This window comes from Galleria mellonella, unplaced genomic scaffold, assembly GCF_026898425.1.
Source record: "Galleria mellonella isolate WM207_F2 unplaced genomic scaffold, CSIRO_AGI_GalMel_v1 utg270, whole genome shotgun sequence".
NCBI classification, from domain to species: domain Eukaryota; kingdom Metazoa; phylum Arthropoda; class Insecta; order Lepidoptera; family Pyralidae; genus Galleria; species Galleria mellonella.
The window spans coordinates 3,524,324-3,547,415 of record NW_026442062.1 but is presented as its reverse complement, the minus strand read 5'-3'; the positions used below and the strand labels follow the sequence as shown (position 1 = coordinate 3,547,415).

General features: G+C 30.6%; 2 protein-coding genes across 8 annotated transcripts in view; one reads left to right on the top strand and one right to left on the bottom strand.

The window, feature by feature from the left end:
* Positions 1 to 23,092, top strand: part of LOC113514194 (protein phosphatase PP2A 55 kDa regulatory subunit) — a 44,105-nt gene that overhangs the window by 13,022 nt on the left and 7,991 nt on the right. For 2 of the 6 annotated variants that reach the window (XM_031908142.2, XM_026898195.3), the window contains exons 2-8: positions 6,291 to 6,450; positions 15,586 to 15,740; positions 18,117 to 18,317; positions 19,799 to 19,935; positions 21,620 to 21,794; positions 22,190 to 22,253; positions 22,635 to 22,782. In XM_031908142.2, coding sequence (XP_031764002.1) covers positions 6,315 to 6,450; positions 15,586 to 15,740; positions 18,117 to 18,317; positions 19,799 to 19,935; positions 21,620 to 21,794; positions 22,190 to 22,253; positions 22,635 to 22,782 — 1,016 coding nt within the window. In that variant the 5' untranslated portion in view covers positions 6,291 to 6,314. Of the gene's footprint in view, positions 1 to 6,290; positions 6,451 to 7,248; positions 7,454 to 10,325; positions 10,617 to 14,098; positions 14,336 to 15,585; positions 15,741 to 18,116; positions 18,318 to 19,798; positions 19,936 to 21,619; positions 21,795 to 22,189; positions 22,254 to 22,634; positions 22,783 to 23,092 lie in introns of those variants that run through there. The other 4 variants (XM_031908143.2, XM_026898197.3, XM_026898199.3 and 1 more) reach the window with 4 other exon arrangements.
* On the bottom strand, positions 2,362 to 13,942 carry LOC116412815 (uncharacterized). Of its 2 annotated transcripts, none has more exons than XM_052895342.1 (3): positions 13,748 to 13,942; positions 3,241 to 3,286; positions 2,362 to 2,589 (listed from the first exon to the last, which is right to left on the bottom strand). In XM_052895342.1, the coding sequence occupies exons 1-3, from the start codon at positions 13,754 to 13,756 to the stop codon at positions 2,387 to 2,389; spliced, it is 258 nt and encodes an 85-aa protein (XP_052751302.1). In that variant the 5' UTR covers positions 13,757 to 13,942; the 3' UTR covers positions 2,362 to 2,386. The 2 variants fall into 2 exon arrangements, with proteins under 2 accessions (XP_052751302.1, XP_031764005.1); XM_031908145.2 differs by lacking the exon at positions 13,748 to 13,942 and adding an exon at positions 9,305 to 9,869.

Sequence of the window (23,092 nt, the reverse complement as noted above, 5' to 3'; positions counted from 1 at the left end):
TATATACATACACATCCCATAATATTCTGTGATGTCCATAAAACCTGTCATGAATTACCATTCCTGAGAAATAAGGCACTATAATTTCCCTGCCCCTTTTAAGTCTAAAGCCATGTTGTCATTCAAAAAGTCATACAAATACAATTGTCCTGAAGCAGGAATGAGTGGCACAAATATGTGTATACCCATGCAGACTTTTATTCCTAATCTTCTTCTGGTAGTAAGATAGAAAAAACGTATTATCTGTAATATAATTAATAAGCACTATTGGTTTTAGTTAATACTCTTCCAACACGTGCCTATATTAGTGACAGGACTGTAATAATATTTTTTATCAAATGGAATTAGATTAAGGTACTATGATATGTGGAAATATTATTTGCATTTTATCATTCGATATGTAGGCGTTTCACGAAATATCAATTATTTCCTACATGTTCCTCAGTTCTGATTTGATATGGATTTTATTACGTGACTCCGTGTGCGATATCTGATGACGTAGCATAGGCAACATTGGCTTTGTAATAAAGAGCAGAAAAAAAAAGTTAATATCTATGGTTAATGTGTGTTCAATTTCTTAAATTTGTAGAAAATGTTTCGAAGGAAGTAGTGAGCTATCACTACTTCCTTCTCTCAGTTCATACGAACGCACTTATCAAATAGCGTTAATATTTTTCGTATTTGTATTTGTTAATCTTTAAGTTTCGGTTACTATAGTTCAATTTCTGATAGTGTCAAGTAGCCATTATCTATTTTTGAACAATATAGTCTAGTTACATACTCACTGCCAAGTGTTGATTTAAATCGGTCCAGTGATATTAGTTACAGCTGTATTATAAAAAGTATTTATAAAGAGCTTTTTGCAAATTTGAGTAGGTAATATTTTTTTTATACAACTTAGAATGGCAAACAAGCTGACGGCCCACCTGATGGAAAGCGGTAACCATCGCCTATAGACATGAGCAGTACCATGGATATAACAGAGTATACTGTTTCGCCCATGATACCCCCCATGCGTTGCCATTCCTGAGGACGTAGGTGTTATTCCTCTGTACTCTGTAAATTCACGCCATGCTTGCGATTATCGTTCACGGCATTAATATGCCGAAGAATTAGTAAATTTTAGATCTTATTACTATAATTATGAAGTCAGTTTCAAAAAAATTTATTACGTTTTATTAGTTAATGAATACTTCGCTACTACAGTGGTAAGAGACACTGTGTAATTGAACTGCCTTAGGTTCAATTTACAGTCGTACTAATATTTATAGCATAATATCACTTTCTGGTTTAGATGTCCTCGGACGTCTTTATAAAAGTTCTTACTATCTCAAATCATTGGAGGGGCTGATGGAAATGTGTTACAGCCATATCTCCTGTTTTTCCAAAGTAAAAAAAAAAACACCAGTAAGATTTAGGTAAACAAGAGTTATAAACTATTTGTTGCTCTAATACGATTGAGTATCCATAAGGTTTTGTTCTAATTGAAAAAAAAAAGTATATTCTGGTTGTGTTTTCAGATATTCTCTGACTGCTTTATCATAGTTGGTATCTTATGTTTCCTTAATATATTATTTTTGAGCACCTTTTGATTTGAAATGGGATATTGAGAAGTAAGTTGTTGAATGAAGGTAAAGAAAATAAGTAGATCGTATTTATGGTGTACGTTCATGTCAAGTGAGGGATAATGGGGGCAAATCGTAAAGGAATGCTTGAGATATTCTGCCCATTAGATCATTAATCATAATGTAGTGGGATAAACGTGTTTATAACCTAGTGTGCCTTGTCTGGACTGTATATAATGCCTTTAATATTTTCAACCGACTTCGAAATTAGGAAGTTATTTTCACCAATTATGAATATATTTTGATGGTTGCATTATTTCTCCAGTGTTGGTCCAACATTAACCTTATTACGATGAATAGTGGATTTTTGTAACACAAATAAGTCGTTAAAATGCTTTTTCTAATTAATCGTTCTATTGTTATAACGGTAAAAATTTAATCGTCTCTTTTGGTAAAAGTAAATATTTGACAATTGCAAAAACATAATACAATAAATATTTACCTTCAAATAACTTGTGAAGATACTCTTTGGTGTTGGTTAAACTGTTAATAAGAACGGTAGGTTCGCCAACATATTGCAATGTATTTGTAATCGAATTCTTGGGTTACCCTTTGCCACATTGTAATACTTGAAATGAGGGTAAATTGAATATTACGGTACTTATAAAAATAAATTTAAAAATAACATGTTGCGGAATAATGCTATTATAGTCGTCTATCTCACATAGGCTAAGAAGCTTAAAATGAGTTCAAATATGATTTAACGAAAAATAAAATTGGTGATAATTATATAGTACAATAATAAAAAATATATTGGAAATTCATTCCCCAGCTCCAACCCGAAGAATAACTGACTTGACTTGACAGGCGAACTTGACAAACGCCTTATCAGCGACACAACGATCAATGGATTCAATCAAATCCACCGTTTCTTGGTGACAAGTCTCTGCCGTGTATGGTTTAGCTGCGATTCGTTTCTGACACTGTTTCAGTGCCATGAAGTAGTTTCTCACGTCACAGTCCCCTGGCGCAATAGAATTTTAGCTTAATAAAAATTGTAAGGAAATAAATATGACATATCGTCAATTCTCCATACTCTATTAGATATATTTAAATATTATGATCAAGGAGTGTAGGTATAATGGGGCTCATACTATTTATCTTATATTTTTGCTTTGCCTAGTGCCCGTAATGTCAGAGAACTTACTACCTATCGTTGTTTGTTAGTAAGCCTAGTCTTAGTATTACTATTACTTATACTGTAGTAGTAGGTACCTACCGGGGCGAAAGAAATTGTTAGTAATGGAGACTGAGAATCCTATTGCTAGCAATATATCCAACCAGGTCGACCTCCTCGTGGTTCCCCTGGAAACTATCATGGTTAATTCCTGATGAATTCATCATTATGGGCTAACTGACCTGTTTTCATTCTCATCGATCACCCTTCACTGGTGCTCCGCCAGCGTGTCCCATTAGCGCAGGCGGGGTTACCATACCATTTTAACCCATCAAAAAAAAAAGTAGGTACCTACCGTCGTCCCGGATGGATAACTAGGAGCGTTATACAAAGGTATCTATCAGTATTAATGTAGCTCCTGCAGGTCCCGGCTAGCGATTGGAATAGATATTTGGTTATTATTCTATACATTTCCTTAAAGCACAAATATATACATACTCTCTATACAAATGCCTCGTTCTCTCGTTAGTTGATCCGTAGAGTGCTGTAATTGAGCAAACAAGAAATCAACTTTTATAATAGATTGAGTATATTCTTAATTATCGGCTAAATAAAGTAATCCGTCGGTGTAGGTAAAGATGCTCTCATAAAAAAAATATATCAACTGGTTGTTACGCTGATACAAGCTTGACAACAGCGTTGCTGTTGTTGATTACTTTAATTAGGGGATAATTTAACGGTGATTATTCCTTGTCTATGAGGCGGTGCGTTAAAACCTCACAAGAGAGAACGTTAGTCCAAATGATTTTAACCGACAAAATTATATGTTTGTCAGAATGAATGAATAATCTTTGATTATTGTATAATGAAAAGGGTAAAATAAAAATAATTTCATTCTTTTAAGAGTGTTTTGCTAATGAAACTGTACCTATATTTTACCCAAACATACGTATAGTATGCTAATTACTTAAACCCATTTGATTACGGTTTCAAACAAATGTTTTTTTTTCTAGAAAAAATTTTTATGTTACCAAAATCTAAAAATAATAAATCAAAATTCTCTGAAAAAAAGAAAAACCTGTATCGGAACTAACGACACTTCATAATAATTGGTATGTACATTGTATATATTACTTATTTTTTTTTAACCCTATTAATGAATACTAACACCAATTTTATAAATAGGTTAGGTTAGGTTAGTAATTGACATATTGTATATAAACTACGAGTTGTAAAAATTTTAATATAAGTTTGTCTGTATAGATACTTCTGGGATTAAAGACGTTAGTATATTATAAATGTGTGAATTTATAAAATAAGCTGAACTATTATCAATCTGTGGTTTTGCTTGCATGAAAAAAATAAAAATAACTCATTGTTCTAGTTACAATGACCTAGCATATAGCATTTTATACTTGTATAAACATAGCAAAATTGCAATTTAGTAGCGTTTACCGTAGATAGATAGGTATACAATAATTCATATCTTTCAAAGAGTACGAATTTAGTTCAATGTCGCGAGTCTGCGAACTGCCATTGACCTCGGTGTAATTAATGATTTCACTGCTCGCACTTGACATAAGCCGATGATAAGAAAGCATTTACCAATATGTTTGTAAATGATTTTATTTATCAACAATGCTATCTGGGTGTAATAGTATGTACCATAAGAATATTATTTAATTCTATCTATACCTACAGTATAGATACAGAAACATTTTTAGAAAACATTTTTACCTATCTATAAGGTGACCAACTATACTCATTTACTGAGTTTTGTATTCTTTTTTCGCAAACCGTACTCTTTTCAAATTCTGTATTCTATAAGTACTCATTTGTATAATTTTATGCTCATTTGTATTACTAAAATATTTTTATAGACTATTTTATTTTAATTTTCTTTCTTCTGTCGTATTTCTGCAGCAGTCGAATTTGTAATGAAGGAAGTAATATTTATTTTTATTAATGACAATTTTCTCTTTGAAGAAATTCGAAGAATAAATTTATATTTAAATGAAGAAAAATTGGAGAAATGGAACGATGAGAGAGGAGACCTGCTTTTACCATTAGGGGGCGGGTCGCTGCCATCGGAGATGTGGTTAGTGCGAAAGCGAACCCATGTCTCCGACATATGGCACCTCGAGGGTATATCGTCTGGTTTTTGGTGGGTACACCCCCACCTTACGGGGGATTCCCACAGTACCCATTCACCTCCCACAAGGTGTATGGGTCTGCATAAAGCATTTTCCAGACGTTAAAAAAAAAAGGTAGAACATATCCCACATGAAAATTTAAAACTTTTAATAGAAATTTCCTTATGTTGTCCAGGCACTAATGCTGCTGTTGAAAGGGTATTTTCACTAGGGAATGATTATTGGAGCAGTAAGAAGTCGCAACTTTCTGTAAAAACATTATCTGCCGTCTTAACAGTCAAATTTAATATGTAAAATGAAAGTTGTTCGGATGTGGCTACATTATTAGACGAACATCCTCATTTAGCAAAAAAAAATCCACTTCGAAGAAAAAATATGTTTTTAAAAGAAAATAAAGTTTTTATCGTTTTTCTTCTTTTTTTTTTCACCTATGAAATACTTGGCAAGTGTACTCCTTTTGAACAAAAAATAGTTGGTCACCTTACTATCTATAAGTTTCAGTTTATTTTTGAAGAAAATTGTGTTAATGCAAGTAACTTATGAATAAAAATATATTATTATTTGAATGTATTTGCAATTTACAGTAGTTTCTTTAGTTAAAAGTAACATAATAGTAAACACAGCTGGATTTATTTTTTCAAACATTTTTTTATAGCATGAAAATGTGTTTTTTCTAACAAACCCTAATTTATACACCTATGATGTCAAACAAGCATACGGCCAGTCTGATGATAAACGGAATTACTGTAGCCTATGGACGCCTGTAACACCAGGATGGAATACTCTTCCTGCTCATCGGACATTTATTAGGAAGTTCCCATAACATTAAAGACTTGGTTTTTCTAGATAGATCATTGGAACTTGTTTAATGACAAATAATTTATTTATAATGTTTATTATATGTTAAATCAATTTACAGAAGATCAATTTACATGGCGGAATGGTGTGTGAGTTCAATTTCCAATCCTTGACTTTGCGTGGCCTTAATAGTCGATAGATGTTTGTGTTAATAATTTACATAGTTGTATCATGTCTCTCAAAAACATTAATAATGTTAAATAGCTAAATTATCACTTAAGTAGGTATTGTTTGTAAGTTTAAATATATAATAGATTTGCACAATAAGTACTTAAGCCATATATTCTTCTGCTTAAGAATAGACACAAAAAGAAATAAAAATAAAGAAAGTATTATTGATTTATCTATGATGTAAGTTGTAATACAATTCTATATTTAAAAGAAGAAATTTAAAAGTAGGAACCATTTGAACAGCATTGGCCATTGCCCCTTCTGCTTATGCTCATGCGAGCTATCGAGTGAAAATAGTTCACTTTTAAGGAAGCATATTAAATGCTTCTTTTTACATTATTCATGCAATAAACTATTTGTTTACAGTATATGACATGGTGAAGTGAAAGAATGGCGACCACAACGATGGTAGTGTCACCGCTGGCCACGCAGTCATCACCAAAAAACAAACGGAGGCTGTTTGCTGAAGCCAAACAGAACAGTCTTCAGAAACTGAGCATCATATTCGACCACGGAAATAAAAATGGTGAGTACTTACCTTAGTGACATACGGTTTTCTTTTAAGATTTCTTTCATTAAAAAATAAAAACACGGTAGTTAATTCTGTGCCTTACCTGATACTTATTGGATATTTAATAAATAATTTTTCTGACTTCTGATAAATGGAATGGTGACTGTAGATGTCGCAACAGTTTGCCATGTGGCAGATTGTATGTTTATATACTATTGTAGTATTCAGCCGCCCCACAAACTATAATGTTTGCGGCAACGAGTATATTTTTGCAATTTTTAGTAAAAAAATTTCTGTTTGCGAAACTTTGGAGAAATAAATTCCGGTAAAAATTTCTGGAGAAAAGTATTTCTTTTTATACCCCTGAGGTGGCAAACAAGCATACGACCCACCTGATGGTAAGCGGTTACCGTAGCATATGAACGCCTGCAATACCAGAGGTATTACGCGCACGTTGCCGACCCTAAAAGTAAAATGGGTTTAGAGAATTGTGTAAATTTTTGATAGTTTTGGTATTTGTAAACCATATAGCGGTATATAAAATATATAAATGAAGGTAGTAGAACAGAAGATATGATAAGGAAGAAAAATAGTAACGGGGTTTTACTTTTTTTTTTGTTATTCGTTTTGTGATTCATGCTAAAATGTAGTGAAAATCGATAGAAATTTGTGATTACGTAAAAATAAAGGAAATTATATCGATTTGAAGAAATAAACATATTTGATATTTGGGTAAAAATCAATAATTGCGTCTGGCAACCTTGGTTTACCGTTAGTTACGAATAGTACATATAAAGCATCGGAGTTAACTATTTTGTTTAGCCGTTAGTGCAGAAGAATTTATAAATAAAAAAACATTTTTTTAATAGTCTATATATTTTTCTATAAAACTGATATAAGCTGTGCCCACATTGAGTAACAACGGAAATTTTTTAATTTTATTTGAATTGTTTCCTTATAAATTCAATATCATGCGGACTTGCCATGACATCTTATTACCTTAAGTCGAAATATTTGTGTAAGTATCTACCTACATATTACTGTTAGTTGTCCTTGAGGTATTTGGGTTTAACGACACAAAAAATTGAGTTGTTTTCGATAATGTAATCTATTATGTTTTCGCATATTTTTCTGTATTACTTTTATAACTATTGCTGAAAGTTTTGAGCAACACCATTACCATTCATTTGAATTTGTGTCGACTCATCCAGATTTTTGCCGTGTGGTCCCGGCATAGAATAGGCTACCCCTTCCTTTACTGTGGGTGTTTGTAAGAGGCTACTAAGGGAGCTTAATGGTCAAGGGATGGGTAGCAGTGTCCCTTTTAAAACATAGCGTAAGGGGTATCTTGCCAGTAGCAACGATTGGCAAAATACCCCTTATGCAGGTGGCCTATCATAAGTCGTCCACATAAGGGGTATTAGCTGTTCACTGTTGAAAATAGACCGCCTATGTTTAGTAGTGGACAGTTAATGGCTGATATAATAATAAAACCAGACTTTTGGGTTTCTGCTTGAATTGTACACTTTGTCTGGCTTTTAAACTTGTATTGATTCTTACTTTGACGACAAAATTTTTAAAAAGGATTTATTGCGATAAGCATATTTAAAGGTGTATGTATATACGTATTAATTAGATATCTTGAATACGCTTATATTTGTTGCATTACATATCTTAAATATTTTTAAAATTCGAGTCATAACCTCAATATACAATAGTTAGTACGTCTTCTTACGAATTCAAAGTTGATATTTTTTATGATATATCAAAAATATAATTCGTGAGAAATATCAAATGATAATTAGAAATATTTATAAGTACCTACAACGAACATGATTGACTCACGTCTTAAAAAAAAAAACATTGCCTTGACACTACTATAGAAGAGATAAACTTCCTACTACGTATATAGAGTGCGTACTATGAACTGTAAGTAACGATAAAAATAAGGTTCTAGTAGAGCCTATGGCGACATGTCAACCATATGTTATGTGACCGTGGTAAACACCGAGGCCATGATCAGGCAATGTGCGCGCATTATAGTATTGCAAATATGAGTTCAATATGGATCTGGATAGAAGGTTATGATGATTGTAGATCTATGGTGTATAGTGTGACAGAGTGTAATCAGATCTTCTTCTATTAGTCAAATTTAATGTTTATCTTAAAGAAACATGAATCGATAAATAAGAATGAACTACCTACGGAGTGTTGTTGAGAAAATATGTATGAGAAGAATATTATTTTTATTAGTATATTCTCTTAAAAGGACTTATTTTATAATTATGCGTGTTCGTTTGATAGAGCGTTTGGAAAGGCCTAATAATTCTTACTCCTATAATTCTACAAAGAAATACTCGTAGTGTATCTATTTAACATTGAACAGAATGAAAATAATTATAATTGGCTTGTACTATCAGTATATGCTTACTGGATACTAATAAACGATGATATTTGAGGATGAACTCAGGTCAGTTAGCCCATCGTGACAAATCAACCAAGAATTAACCATGATAGCTTCTTGGAAGGTCCACGCGGAGGTGGACCTGATAAGCTATGCTAGTTGTAATCGGACTGTCCGATTTCTTTACAAATAATCCTTTTTCCTTCATACTTATCTATCAGTTATTAAAATTTGTGCTATATAAAATAAAGATAATTAGGTTATTTAATAACCAATGTAGTTTAAGTGATATTTATTTATTTATTTTCTTGATCACAACACAAAAAGATAGAAAAGGCAGACTTAATTATGTTAATGATGTTTTAGCAATAAATTCAGTAAGCTAAGCAAATTAAATAATTAGCAGATGAGAAAATAAGTTTTAAATTACTATTTATTAAAAGATAGATAGAGTAATCTACTTACAGAATCGTACATATCAGCGCTCATTTGTATACAGGGAATATACGTGTTAGATAATAAATTAACGCAAAATTCCAGAACTTGTAACTGACATGAAATGAAGTTCAAATTTTTCTTTATTTTCAAATTGTTGACCGGAAGTTATACAAAAATTACTTTATTTGGGTTAATTCATTAATTAGGTAGTTATCTCGTAGTTTTTATATGTCTAAATATGTAAAAAAATTAAAATATTTTTCGATAATTATGTAAAGGAATTTAATTTAGATCTATTGGCAAATAACATAGACATTTAAATAATAAGGACAATAATTTGGATAACTTTATTGTCAGTAAAACAGTTTAATAAAATTGTTATATAGTTAACATAGATGGCAGCACTTACGATTGAAATGCGCGCTTTTTTGGACTGCTTTACAAACCAAACTTCAGAATTTGACATTTTAACCATATAAGTTGCCAATGTTTACTTTAGTGCTACTATAGTAGATATTTCATTTGGATTGTGTAATATTTTATATGAAACTTTTAATATTATGTTATATATTTCTATCATATGCATTATAGATACCACATAAATAATATATATATATATATATATATATATATATTTATTATTTTATATGCTATATTCTTATATAAGTAGTCTATATAGTGGTCTTTCACAATATAAACTATATAAATCCAGAATAATAAGCATTAATAATGATATTGAGACGTCAAGCTTTAATTACTGTCTGAAAAGTATTTTGAACAAATGTTATACAAAATTATGTCTCTCTGTAATTGTATTTTAATCATAATGTTAATTTTTTAAACAATTATTGAGAGACTTTTTTTGATAAGTTAGAAATACTTCTATAAAATTTCTTCTACTTCTATGATACATAAAATTATTATTACAAATAGTAGTAAAACACAAAATATTTCTATACTTTCTTGTACTTTAATTAAGAATAATTTTATGTTACAATTACATAAACTACGAAAGTGAAGGAGTGTGTAGTTTTTAGATTCGTAATATGGCAACACTAAATTCTGCAGTAGTAATTATTTGTATGTATTTCTCACCGCCATTGCTTTTTACGGATGAAATATTGAAATGTTTTTAATCTATTTTCATCGACAAATTTGTGTGATGTTTTAGCAAAACACTGAAGTGATTGTGTACTAAGACTATTGAACTTCATATAGTTTTTGTGCTGGGCTTTGTCATGGCCGGTAAGTGGTGACTTTTAGCGCCCGCTAATCAAGGGCGAAATTGGATTTGGGAATCGCAATAATTCGAAGATGTTTTATCGTTCGAATTCAGACGGTAAATGTAATGTTAAATCTATAGTGTGGTTTACATTATTTACTATTTACATACTGACGATGGCTTGGATTTGAAGTGTTTGGTTATCATAATGCCGATAGTTTTAACTTTTTCCTGCGTGATTTCACTGTTATGCTAAGGATGTAGTCTAAAGAAGGTTCTCGCAACGGTGTTTCTGGTTTCAATTATGTTGTGAAGGTGATAAATTACTTAACTATGCGAACGACAATGATTGTGTTTGTATATGATCAGATGATTGCAGTTGTTGATTATGAAGGTCATTACTGTGTTTAGTATATGACAGACATTTCGTTTATTTGCTTCTAGAAGTGAATTTCAATATTTATCCATTATAAATCCTTTTTTGAAATGTTGAAAATGATTTTGCAGGTTAAATAGTAACTATGTTGGTAATTTGATAGAACTTCAGTTTATAGTTGTAGTAGAATTACCTACATACATGAATTATCTAAATGGCTAAAATCGAATGTTTTAGGGTGAATAGATATGAAATAAAATTGATCTAACATTGACACTTATTATATGTTGTTTGAAGTACAATTGTTTTTAAAGTTTTAGATAAAACTTAAACAAAATGGTGGGGTAAAAACTGTTGGACAATATGTTATAACTAAGGTTTGATGAATGGAAGACTTCCTGAATAAACAAAGCTGTTTTGACTGTGTTTGTAAACAAATGTTAATTTGGTTAGTTTATTTTTTTAATCTAAATCTATGATATTTATAGCCCGAAGGTTTATTAATGGTTATTATGTCATGCATTATTCATTATTATTTTTCTACTTATATTGCTGAAGTTTTTTTTTTTCAAGAAAACCTTACAATATAAAATGCAGTTTCATAATTTATGGAGTAAGTACAAACAATGATAGATTTATTTATAAATCTGATTTTAACATAAATTTATTAAACATTTATTAAATGTATCAAATCTTTAACTTTCTAGACATGTAAACACATTAGAAGTTATTTTATTATATAAAAATAGCACCCTTATAAGTAACACAACTATCAATGTATTATATTTTAGTATTTTTACCAGTCTGTAATGGTATTTACTAATGTTCAATTAGATTATAAATATGAATAAGAGAAAGTGATTGCCAGTTTTCTACATAGGGATTTATGTTCCATTTATGTTTTTGCTGCCAAGCACCTGTGCTTACATGGCCCTGCTTCAGTTTGAAGTGTGGGACATGGCAATAAATTACAGAAGTGTAGTAGTCCTCAGAAATAGATATGCATATTTATATATAGTTCTCTATATTAAAATATTTAAAAAAATGATAGTTATTCAAATAGTGTATCAATTCCACTTGTTGAATAAATCAATTTAGGAAGCTTAATTATCCAGCTTCTTAAATGGATTAATGTGGTTCAGATTAGTTCTTATGGCAATTTATAGGTTTTTTATTGATAATAATGGGTTGATACCACACCTATTTGAATACACTAGGGGTACTAGTGAAGGATGATAGGTGAGGATGAAACCAGGCCAGTTAACTCTTTGTGACAAATTCCATAAGAATTAACCAAGATGGTTTCTAGGGGGAACCATATGGAGGTTGATCTTATAAGATATGTTACTAGCAATATAGTCTATCAAGATGATCTTCATATGGTTTTTCCTGGAAATTATAGTTAATTATTGTTGATTATCATGATGACTAACATGACTTGTTTGATCCTCACCTTTTATCACTTACTGGTGCCTCACTAGTGTATACTGATAGTGCAGATGGAATTATTATTGCATTTTCATTAATTAAAATAAAAAATACTTCTTAGGAGGGAGAAGGGATTATTAGTAATGGGGACTACCAGTGCCATTGCTAGCAATATACCCTGCCATGTCAACCTCTGTATAGTTCTCCATGGAAGCGATTATGGTTGGTCTTGATGAAATGACCAACTGACCCTATTTTATCTTCACTTATCATCCATGTCTGGTGTCCTGCTAGCATATACCAATAATTTTGGTAAGGTTGCTATTTCAGTGTCATCCATTAAAAAAAAAAAAAAAACACTACTGAGTGGTTGACAACACTATGGAGTTATTTGAGAATAATTTCCATCTCATAATTTTTGTTATCTTTATCAGTATTCATTAATTTGTATTGTATCTATTAAAATTTTAGATGTAATAGTATATCTGAATCCTTGAATACTGATTCAAAGTCATAATTATGATATGTTGCTGTTGTGATTAATATGATACAGTTAACTGGCTAGATGTTTCTTACAAATAATATTGCAATTAAGGAGTAAATAGAGACATGATGAATGTCTACACTATTGACACCTCTATGCCCTTGTGTCTTAATAAGAAATGTATTTATTTATAATTATGTATTTATTTATTGTACACAAATGGTTACATAATTATTAACAAGGAAAAATATTGTTGAAAGTCCAGTTTAAGGTTTAACCTCTATTAAGGATTTTTTGCTAAACTAAGCTTTGTTATTAACTGAGCTAAAGAGTATCCCTCAAGTTAGTGCAAACAATATTAGTTTTTTTTTTTACTGGATGATAATGGAATGGTACTCCGCCTGTTCTATTGGTATACACTGGCAGGGCACCAGTGAGGGATGATAGGTGAAGATGAAGCAGGTCAGTTAGCCCATTGTGACAAATTCAACAATAAAACAATCACAATGGTTTCCAGGGGGAGCTGCAAGGAGGTCGACCTGATAGGGCTTATTAGTAGCAATGGGGATGCTAATCTCCATTACTAACAATCCCATCTCCCCCCAGTATAGATATATTTACAAATGCAATTGAAATTACTGATTTGAATATAATGACTGACTTGTCTGTGACTGACTTGTCTATAAATAAAGTTTATTTCTATTTATTGCTTAGAATACACATTTACTTTTTTAATTTAACTAAAATTATATAATTAATAAACTTAAAATGTGTTTTAAAAATTTTAAAAGTTAAATAATGTTTTTAAGCAATTTCTTTAGTGTTAACATATGGTATTTCTCTACTAAAACCATTGTTGCAAGGATCAAAATTGGCAAAAAAAGTAGTGTGAATTTTTTCTGATTGTAATAATTTATAAATAGATAATTTAGTAAAATATCTAAGAGCAGGGAAACTTACAATGTCCATTGAACTTTACAGTTGCATCATTATGGAAAATTCTTTAATTACGTCTGTAATAGATGTTTTCTCTTTTATCAACAGGATTTCTGTGTTCACATTACCAGAGTTTCCCCTTAACTGATAATAAAACCTGATTTCTCTTTACATGTGTTTATTCATATATAAAGTACAACATGTACTTAGCTTCAATACTGCGTCATGCAAGGGTTCCTTTGTACATTTTCCTATTGTTTTACCCTCATAATAATGCAATGTATCATGTTGCAGTAAGATTTTAATTCAACAATATAAAATTACTATTCACTTAGTTACTAGTATGAAAACAGGTTTAGGGACTCATTTTTGTTTCTCATTCTTACTTGTGACATGTTTCAGGAAAATTGTGTTTTCTGTTATTCTCTTAAAAAAAAGACATATTGTGCATATTTTATCAGTTTCTGCAATAATTAGCTATAGATGTACTATAAGAAATGCTTAAAAAGAGGGAAGTGCCATGGTATTCAAATCACAGAATAAGAATTCAAGATAATTTCACCAATTGGAGGCACCATTCCTGTCGTCTGCATTGGAACACAATTTGTGACTGTATGTAGAAGACAGGTTGAATATGAAATTTGCATATCGTTAAAACAAGTTTATTTAATTTTTTTCTGTCTTGTGAGATAAGTTGTTTACATGTTAAGAGGTCGAAAAAGGATAATTAAAAATGCGCCAATTATAAATTGATGTTAATGTATTTGTTATACATACAATAATTTCATTGTTTGTGTATACACTAGTCATACATGTATGAAAAATGCTTTTTCTCCAACTTTCATATTATAATTTTTTTATTGGTGATTTTGGTCTTCTTATAAAATATTTTTGATATTTGTTTGACACCTATGTTTTATTTTCTGAAACGAAATATTATTCTTGATTTTTTGTTTGAGAGCTATTAAATCAGGATTCTTTTTAGTTGCTTCAAATGAATCAAGTCATTTCTCAGTCTCTGGTTTTTTTTTTAAATTATAATACTTGGTTTAAGAATACATTATTGTACAAAAACCATTGCGAGAGCCAACTACTCATTATAACTTTAGTGTGGGATTAAAATTCTAACTTTATCATATGATCATTTTCAAATAACTATTTGGTTTATTTTTCTTTTTTTTTTTACCATAACTCTGCCCTTTATTCAGCAGCCGTATATTCCTTGCTTTCTCTTTGGATGAAGGCACGAAAGAAGTAGAATTTTTATTTTTTCCTAGTATATTGCATTTCCATTTTTTTTCCTTTGAATATTTTGCATCCCTTTACTAACTTTCTTTTGTGTTACTAAATTAAAAGCTTAAGTATAAAGACAGTAGGCACTCTATTTCTGCTTTCTTCATAAAGCATTTGGCATAATTTACATGTAATTTATTAAAGAATAAATCTATTATAATTTATTTTGCTTTTTTTCATACAAGTTATTTGAATATTCATAAAGAGAATAAATAGTAGTTTTTCTTATAAAATTTACAAATAGAGAATGTTTAATTTATTTTAGATTCTTAGTTAATTTTTTAAATTAAAGAACATATGTAATTTTTGGTCTTAAATATTGTGGTTATTCGGTATTATCGTAGAGGAAAAAGGTATCGGAAGTAATATTTTTTTTATGGTATTATTAAAACAAATTTTTTTGTTTGCCCGTTTATTGAATAGAGTATAGACATTTCCTTCTTGTTCCCACATTTATTTAGAGAGAATTTGGTTTTTAGAAAATAATATTAAAGGAACGTATTTAGTTAGGGTAGTACTATTATAGAAATTTATGTTATTATTGTTTACAAGTGTGATGATGATTACAGGCAATGGTGGGGAGACGACGTGGTGTTTCAGTCAGGTGAAGGGTACTCTTGAAGATGACGTGACTGAAGCGGACCTCATATCGTGCGTAGAGTTCAACCACGACGGCGAACTCCTCGCCACCGGCGATAAGGGAGGACGAGTTGTCATTTTTCAGGTGAGTTTAGGTCTTATTGCCGTCAACACACTGGTTTTTTATGGGTGAAAAAGGAATGGTAACCCAGTTTGCGTTATCGGTATACGCTGACGGGATAGTAGATAGGGGATAGAAAGCAGGTCAATAACCCCATCGTAATTAATTCACCAGGAATTAACCACGATGGTTTCTAAGGGGCTGCTGGAGGTTGATCTGATAAAGGTATATTATCAATAATCTCTATTCCTAACAATACTTCCAACGCACTCTGCTATACATTAAGTCTCAATATTGGCTCAAAGTTACTGTTATTAATATCTGTTCTAGATCTACTTATGGGTATATAAGGTTTAAGTATAACTTGGTGCAAATAAAATTTGTTCATCAACGTGCACGTGTCTTCTAGACGTCCATATGCTAAGATGAACTTTTACCATCAGTCAAGCCTATGCTTGTTTTCGATAATAATAATATAAAAAACATTTATTCTAATTCTGATTACGTTCAAACTATTGCATACATGAGGAAGAACAAAACAGCACGTCCTATATTTCGTTTTAAGAGGGTGTATATTAAAACTATGCCTGCAGCATTATTTATCAAATTGCAATTAAAATAAAACGATTTTATATATTTCTATATAGGTACAAAATTTAAAAATAACAATTTTGCAGTGTCCTAATTAGTTAATCATAGATCAATAGACAATTGCCTAATTTGATGTTTTGCTTTAGTTATTTAAATATTTTCTTTAAATTGATTAATTAATAGAATTTGAATACGTTAATAAATTATCCGTATCTTGATCAAACATAAACATACGTAGTATAGATCGTAATTTTACGCTGTGGCGTATAGGAGACAAAAAGAAATACTAAATTCTTCGTATCAAAAAGATGGAGAAAGTGGTTTGTCAAGTTTGTTGAATTCTGGCAATTATTTCCATAATGGATTGAGTTGTATTACTTGTACTATGCCCATATTTGCTCACTGCTAGTCTCACCCGAGAGACCCGCATTAATTGTTGCGTCACATATTTTGTTGTTTTGTATGAAATGCTGGCTTCTACTTGCGATTTGGTCTGCGTAAACGAAAAATAGTCAAATTAAATAAAAGAACATTTAAATTTAGTTAATAATTTTCTTGATTAAATTAATTAGTAACTAACTTAATTTTTTTTTATTATATTTAAAATAATATTTTCATAGTGAACGGTTAAGCCGTTAAGACACTAAGAGGTAACAAATTAGCAAACTCATTTTCAGGGTTATAATATTAGTAAGGATAAATGAAAAATTTGCTCACGGTTGGTAACACGTAAACGTACGTAACATTAAGTTTTCGTCATTTAATGACGCCCACCGTCACCGAAAAGTTGGATCGGAATTTTATATTATCAACCTGAATTGGGTCTGAGTATGGTACTGAGCCACCAAGTTGTGTCAATTTTGTTACAATATTTTTTTTGTCTTGCGTGAAATATAAACAACTAGGTACATAATGTTATACACATGTATGTTGTTTACTTATAAAACATGGTTGTAATCACGTACGCAAATCATCTAACTTGTTTATAACCGGAAATTTAAAGGTTGAGAAACCCTTTTTATTTATCAAGATTTATACTTAATGTTGACCTCATAGGAACATGTGATTAGTAAAACAAATTCCATTCAAAACCTGTTTATATGCGTAATATAATAGACAAAATATACGAATACTAATTAGCGATATCGTAAACGAAAAGTATGAAATCCATAGGGTTGACTCACATGTGCGTACAAGTGAATTTCAATTCGCAAACTTTCAAAACTAAGATTTTGCGAGAGGTTTTCTATAAAGTTCTTAAATGTTTAATTTGTTAAGTATCAGCCATGTAAAATGTATAAGTATTGTATATTTTAGTAATACATTTTGCATGGCTTAATTATGCGGTATAACTTTTTAAAATAATAATTTGAGATATATAAAAATGTCGTCTTTGAAAGCTAACATCACGACATTGCCATTTAGTTAGATTCGTAACCTAGATTAATTCAGAAACTCTTATTTCTGTGGATCATTATATTTTTTAAATCCAAATTTTGGACCCTCGGCATTTTTTCTTTATCAATTCCCAGGTATTTTATATAAATTTATCCTTTGTTATTCACATATATTATTCACATTAGCTATATATATATCCTGTGGCCTTTGCCCGTAGTCGTATCATGATTTTGATAATTTAAATTTTTCATATTCTATCTGTGGTTCTAGAAATTAGTGCGATCATACAAAATCTTCTACTTTATTATATTAGTATAGATTACTTGTTTTAGGTTGGGTCAAATATAGTTTGATTTAAATCTGTACAAACCAAACCCTTTGTTATAACTTCAATATTTTTTTTATTTACAGAGAGATCCAGCATCAAAACAATGTGTACCGAAGAAAGGCGAGTACAACGTGTACTCGACATTCCAGTCACACGAGCCCGAATTTGACTACCTCAAGTCTTTGGAAATCGAGGAGAAGATCAACAAAATAAGGTGGCTCAAGCGCAAGAATCAAGCGCATTTTCTACTATCCACCAACGACAAGACTATCAAACTATGGAAGGTCAGTCAATAATAATAGCTATACGTAAAAGTTTTTGCTTACCATTTCTTTTTTTAGGTTCCACATTCAACCTGGTTGGCTGTAATATATAATTATATATGTAGTTATAAATGTACTGTAATATGTAATGTACTGTAATAGTTATATAGCAATTAAAAACGGAAGGGATTTTATTTAAGTACAATTAGTTTGCAGTTTCTTGTTTGAAAGAGCCTGTTATGTAGACTGTACGTTTGTTCGCCATGTCTGTGGTATAAAAAAAAAGATTGATAGCCTTTTGAGTAAATATGAAACAAGATGAAATAGTTAAGAAAAATATTGGATATTTATCGAGATTTTTATATAAAAAAAGATTCAATCCACGGAAAATGGTGTTAATTGATCTATGGAATCTCTACTTCCTACTTTTTATTGAGTTTTACAACAATTAATGTTTGTCTTATCTGTCAGTTCGATAATATTGATTGATCAAGGACAAGAAACAAAGCGCCAACCGTATGCTTAAGGATTTAAAACTACTCTTATTTGTTGCACAATAATCAATACATTGAAGATTGTTATCATTATAAAAATAAGGTTTATCTTTGTAGATGTGTGACGCTGAGTTACTTTAATTTTCTGTATAGTACACTTTTTTTTTTCAATAAATTACAGTATAATTTCATTTGATGATACAGTAGTTTTCTATAATCGAAAGAATATTAAAAATCGGTTAAGTATTTTTTCATTCATTATGAACAAAAGTTATTTCTATTATTAGAAAGAATATTAAAAATCGGACAATAATTTATTAGAGAGTTTATAATTTCTGAGATCACAATCAAACAACAATATGTCAATCAAATAGAAAAACAAATTAAGTATCAAAAGACATATTCATAATATAAAAATATAAATCTAAAAAAGGTAAACTTGTATGAAAAGAGGTCTGTCGCCATCATTTAATGACATCTTGTATAATTGTCAAAATACGATAAATAATTTAAGAGTTATGAGAGAACATATAAAAATCTTAACCCACTTACATAAAATTCTACTAAAATAGCCTATAGTATATTAGTACTGACTAATTATAATACTACAGGCTATTTTATTTTAGTTTAGAATACTCATCGTAAGTTCCATAATGTTAAAGAAGCTAACGGCCTACTTGATGAAAAATAATAATTGTCGCCTATGGACATGAACAAGCACTATGGGGTATAACAACTTCATGATGATTTTCTGTTCACTTGACTACATTACGATGGATGAAAATGAAATGGCAATCCGGCCTGAGTTATTGGTTTAATCTGGCAGGACACTAGTGAGGGCGATAGCTGATCAGTTGGTCCATTGTGATGAATTCATCAAAAATTAACCATGGTGATTTCCAGGTAGAACCGCATGGAGGTTGACTTGTTAGAGGGTATATTACTAGTAATGAGCCTGCTAGATTATTACAATGGGGGTTTTAAATGTTATGTTGCCTGTGTGTGTAGGTGTCAGAGCGCGACAAGCGCGTAACGGGGTACAATACCCGCGAGGAGGGCGGGCGGCCCCGAGACCCGGCGCGGATCACGCAGCTGCGCGTGCCCACCGTCCGCCCCGCCGAGCTCATGGTCGAGGCCTCGCCCAGGTAACTTGCACTGATAGCCACTTCACGTCATCATCCTGCTCTTAGCCTTATTTGCAGCCATAAGATATCTTAAACACAGTCTATCCATGTCTTCTCTGTCCTTATAGCCATTCACACCTGTATTGTAAATATACTTACAATCCACATGAACTAATTTTACTCATAAACTTACACATATTTTCACATTATATATATTCTCACTTTTACATAACTAGATGTTCTGTAATTCTAATCCAAAAAAGCTAAATTGTATTATAATGCTGGTGATTGTAGGTACTTGCTGGAATTTGATTTACCTTTATAAGTTAGAATACTTGTATTCATCCATGGGTTATATTGATAGATAGTACGTATGTGAGGCTATGATTTGTTTATATTTATAAGCCGAAACAGACCTAGACTACATAGAACCATATAGATTTAAACCAAAAGAATTGTACTCAAATTAAATTTATTATTTAAATCTAATTTGTCTACGAAGCACCTCGTCATCCGTCGGTGCATTTTTATTAATTTTAAAATAAGAATAGTAAGATTGCTACTTAAATAGTAAATTTTGTCATGCTTCATGACATTTAATTTTTTTTTGTGGAGAGACTTGGTGATTGATAAAAATTAGAGCAGGTTTCTGGCACTTCAATATTTCATTATTATTATATCTGTATTTGAATAATATTGTGGAGTATCGATATCACTTATCGAAACGTTTGCTCAAGTTATCTGCATGTGGATTGCTAATCAAACACTCTCGTGTTTATTTACTAACAGATAAGAAGGATTTGCTATTCTCATTAATATTTATTGCTTTCATATAGTTTTGTTTGTTATTATCATTTTAGTTCTCTCTTATCGTGAGGTAGTGATTATTTTGTCTGGTGGTGACTGTTCGATTTTGATTTTGACCTATATACAAAATTGGAATATTATATTGTATCTTAATGAAATATTGTCGAATAATCTCAATGACAATTATAAATTGTGATACATGTGAAAAAGTTTAAAGACGTACTTGCGAATTTCAAAGAGCTTTTATTCACTTTATAACAGCAGAGGAGGACACTTGTGAACAGTAGTAGCATAGTTTTAGTATTAACAGTAGTACCATTTGTATTTCCATGGTAGGTGTGCATCTTACCCTTACATTACATAGATAGAGCATCGAGTCTCAAAAATGGGTCAACTTTCTGTCAGCTAATTCTAAAATTAGCTGACTCGTTTTTTTTATCAGTGTTCTATATCCTTACGCACTTAATGTATCTTAACGTATCTATATTTAATTAATAAAATTAGTGTTTACACATTAAAAAGATGCAGAATTTATAAGACAAAATAAATATGGACGTTGTAAAGAAAACATTCATCACGCAAAATTGTATGAAAAATATGACTGGCTTTTTTTCGAAGCATTTCTATGGAGACACGCTATCTATATAATTTAAGATCTTACCATAGAAATAAAGTTACAATAGAATACATATTATTAAGCATTTACGATTAAAAAAACTTAGTTTGATACTCCACTTTTTTAATAAAATATCCTTCTGATTTGTAGTTTATAAAGCACTTTCTCTACAGCAATAACTCATTATCAGTTTTTGTCATGTTTCTTAAATTTAAGGTATTATATAAAAAAAAAAAATAGTAGATAGTATCTGTGGTAAATGAGCTATTATTTCTGTTTTAGGAGAATATTCGCGAATGCTCACACTTACCACATAAATTCGATCTCGCTCAATTCCGATCAGGAGACATACCTATCTGCTGACGACCTCCGAATCAACCTCTGGCACTTAGAAATAACTGATCAGAGCTTTAACATAGTGGATATCAAGCCAGCCAATATGGAGGAGCTCACAGAGGTAATTATTTTTATGATTTTAGTAGCTTTTACCTGTAACTTCGTCCGTTTAACTGGGATATATATTCATTTACCATGATAAAAAGTAATCTATGATTTTCATCATCGTAGATAATACATGTATACCAAATTTCATACTGATTGGTTTATGCCATAAGGAGCTATGATGTAACAAACTGACTTCTACATTTATAATATTAGTAAAGATTTGTATATTAAAAAAGAAATAAAGAATATATGCCATCAAGACCGATAATACTTTTCTTTGGTTATTAAGTTATATATCTGCCAAATTTTATTCAAATTTGTACCAATGTAGACAACTTCAAAATATGAAATTTTGAAATAAAACAACTTTTTTTATATTTTATTTATATTCAAATTATTTCGTTTCAGGTTATTACTGCTGCAGAGTTTCATCCAACTGAATGTAATCTCTTTGTATATTCTAGTAGTAAGGGTGAGTATAGACTGTTTTTAATATAATATAATATATTTCAGGCTTTCATAACAGACAGAATACAATAAAACATATACACATTAAATAGATATTGCAACTAAATGTAGTTTGTGAACAATAATTTTTCATAAAAAATGAAATTTTCTTTTTGGCAATATTAGTATGAGAATTCAGTTTTAAAAAAGAATTGCCCAAATTCTTGAATGCAGAATCGTCAATCGAAGTTGATTAATAAGACAACACCTTTTTCATAAAACTTACCTCGACACAACAACGAACCTATTAGTGTTTGCCACTTTTTTCAAATTGAGAATTTAGCGCACAAGAAGACAAAAGACTTAATAGTTGACTTAATAGGTTTATTATAAGTTTAATATCCAGGTACGATCCGGTTGTGCGACATGCGTGCGGCGGCGCTGTGTGACCGCCACGCGAAACTGTTCGAAGAACCCGAGGATCCTCATGCTCGGTCGTTCTTCTCCGAGATCATATCCTCTATTAGCGATGTCAAGCTGAGCAACTCTGGCAGGTCGGTTTGGTTTCTTATTTATTTTTTTCAATGGATGATAATGGAATTATAATCCTACTTGGGTTATAAGCTTATCAAAAAATGTTTAGTGACGAAAACAGTTTTGCTTATAGTATTTGTTGAATGCTGTGTTATTCTGTACTTTTTTACATGCATGAAATATATAAAAACATAAATAAAATAATCTTTTTATTATTTTATTTATGTCTTTATAAAGTATTAAAACATATTAATTATTATGTATTTATTAATTATTTACTTATTGTAATATAAAAATGTAAGTCATAGGATCTACGAATTAATTAAATTT

Coding starts and splice junctions, on each gene's coding strand:
- LOC116412815 (XM_031908145.2), bottom strand. CDS start 9,328: ATGAGCGCTGATATGTACGATTCT. Junction 3,287..9,304: donor GCGCTGATATGTACGATTCT/GTAAGTAGATTA, acceptor GCTCAATTACAG/CACTCTACGGATCAACTAAC. Junction 2,590..3,240: donor ACGAGGCATTTGTATAGAGA/GTATGTATATAT, acceptor CTATTGCGCCAG/GGGACTGTGACGTGAGAAAC.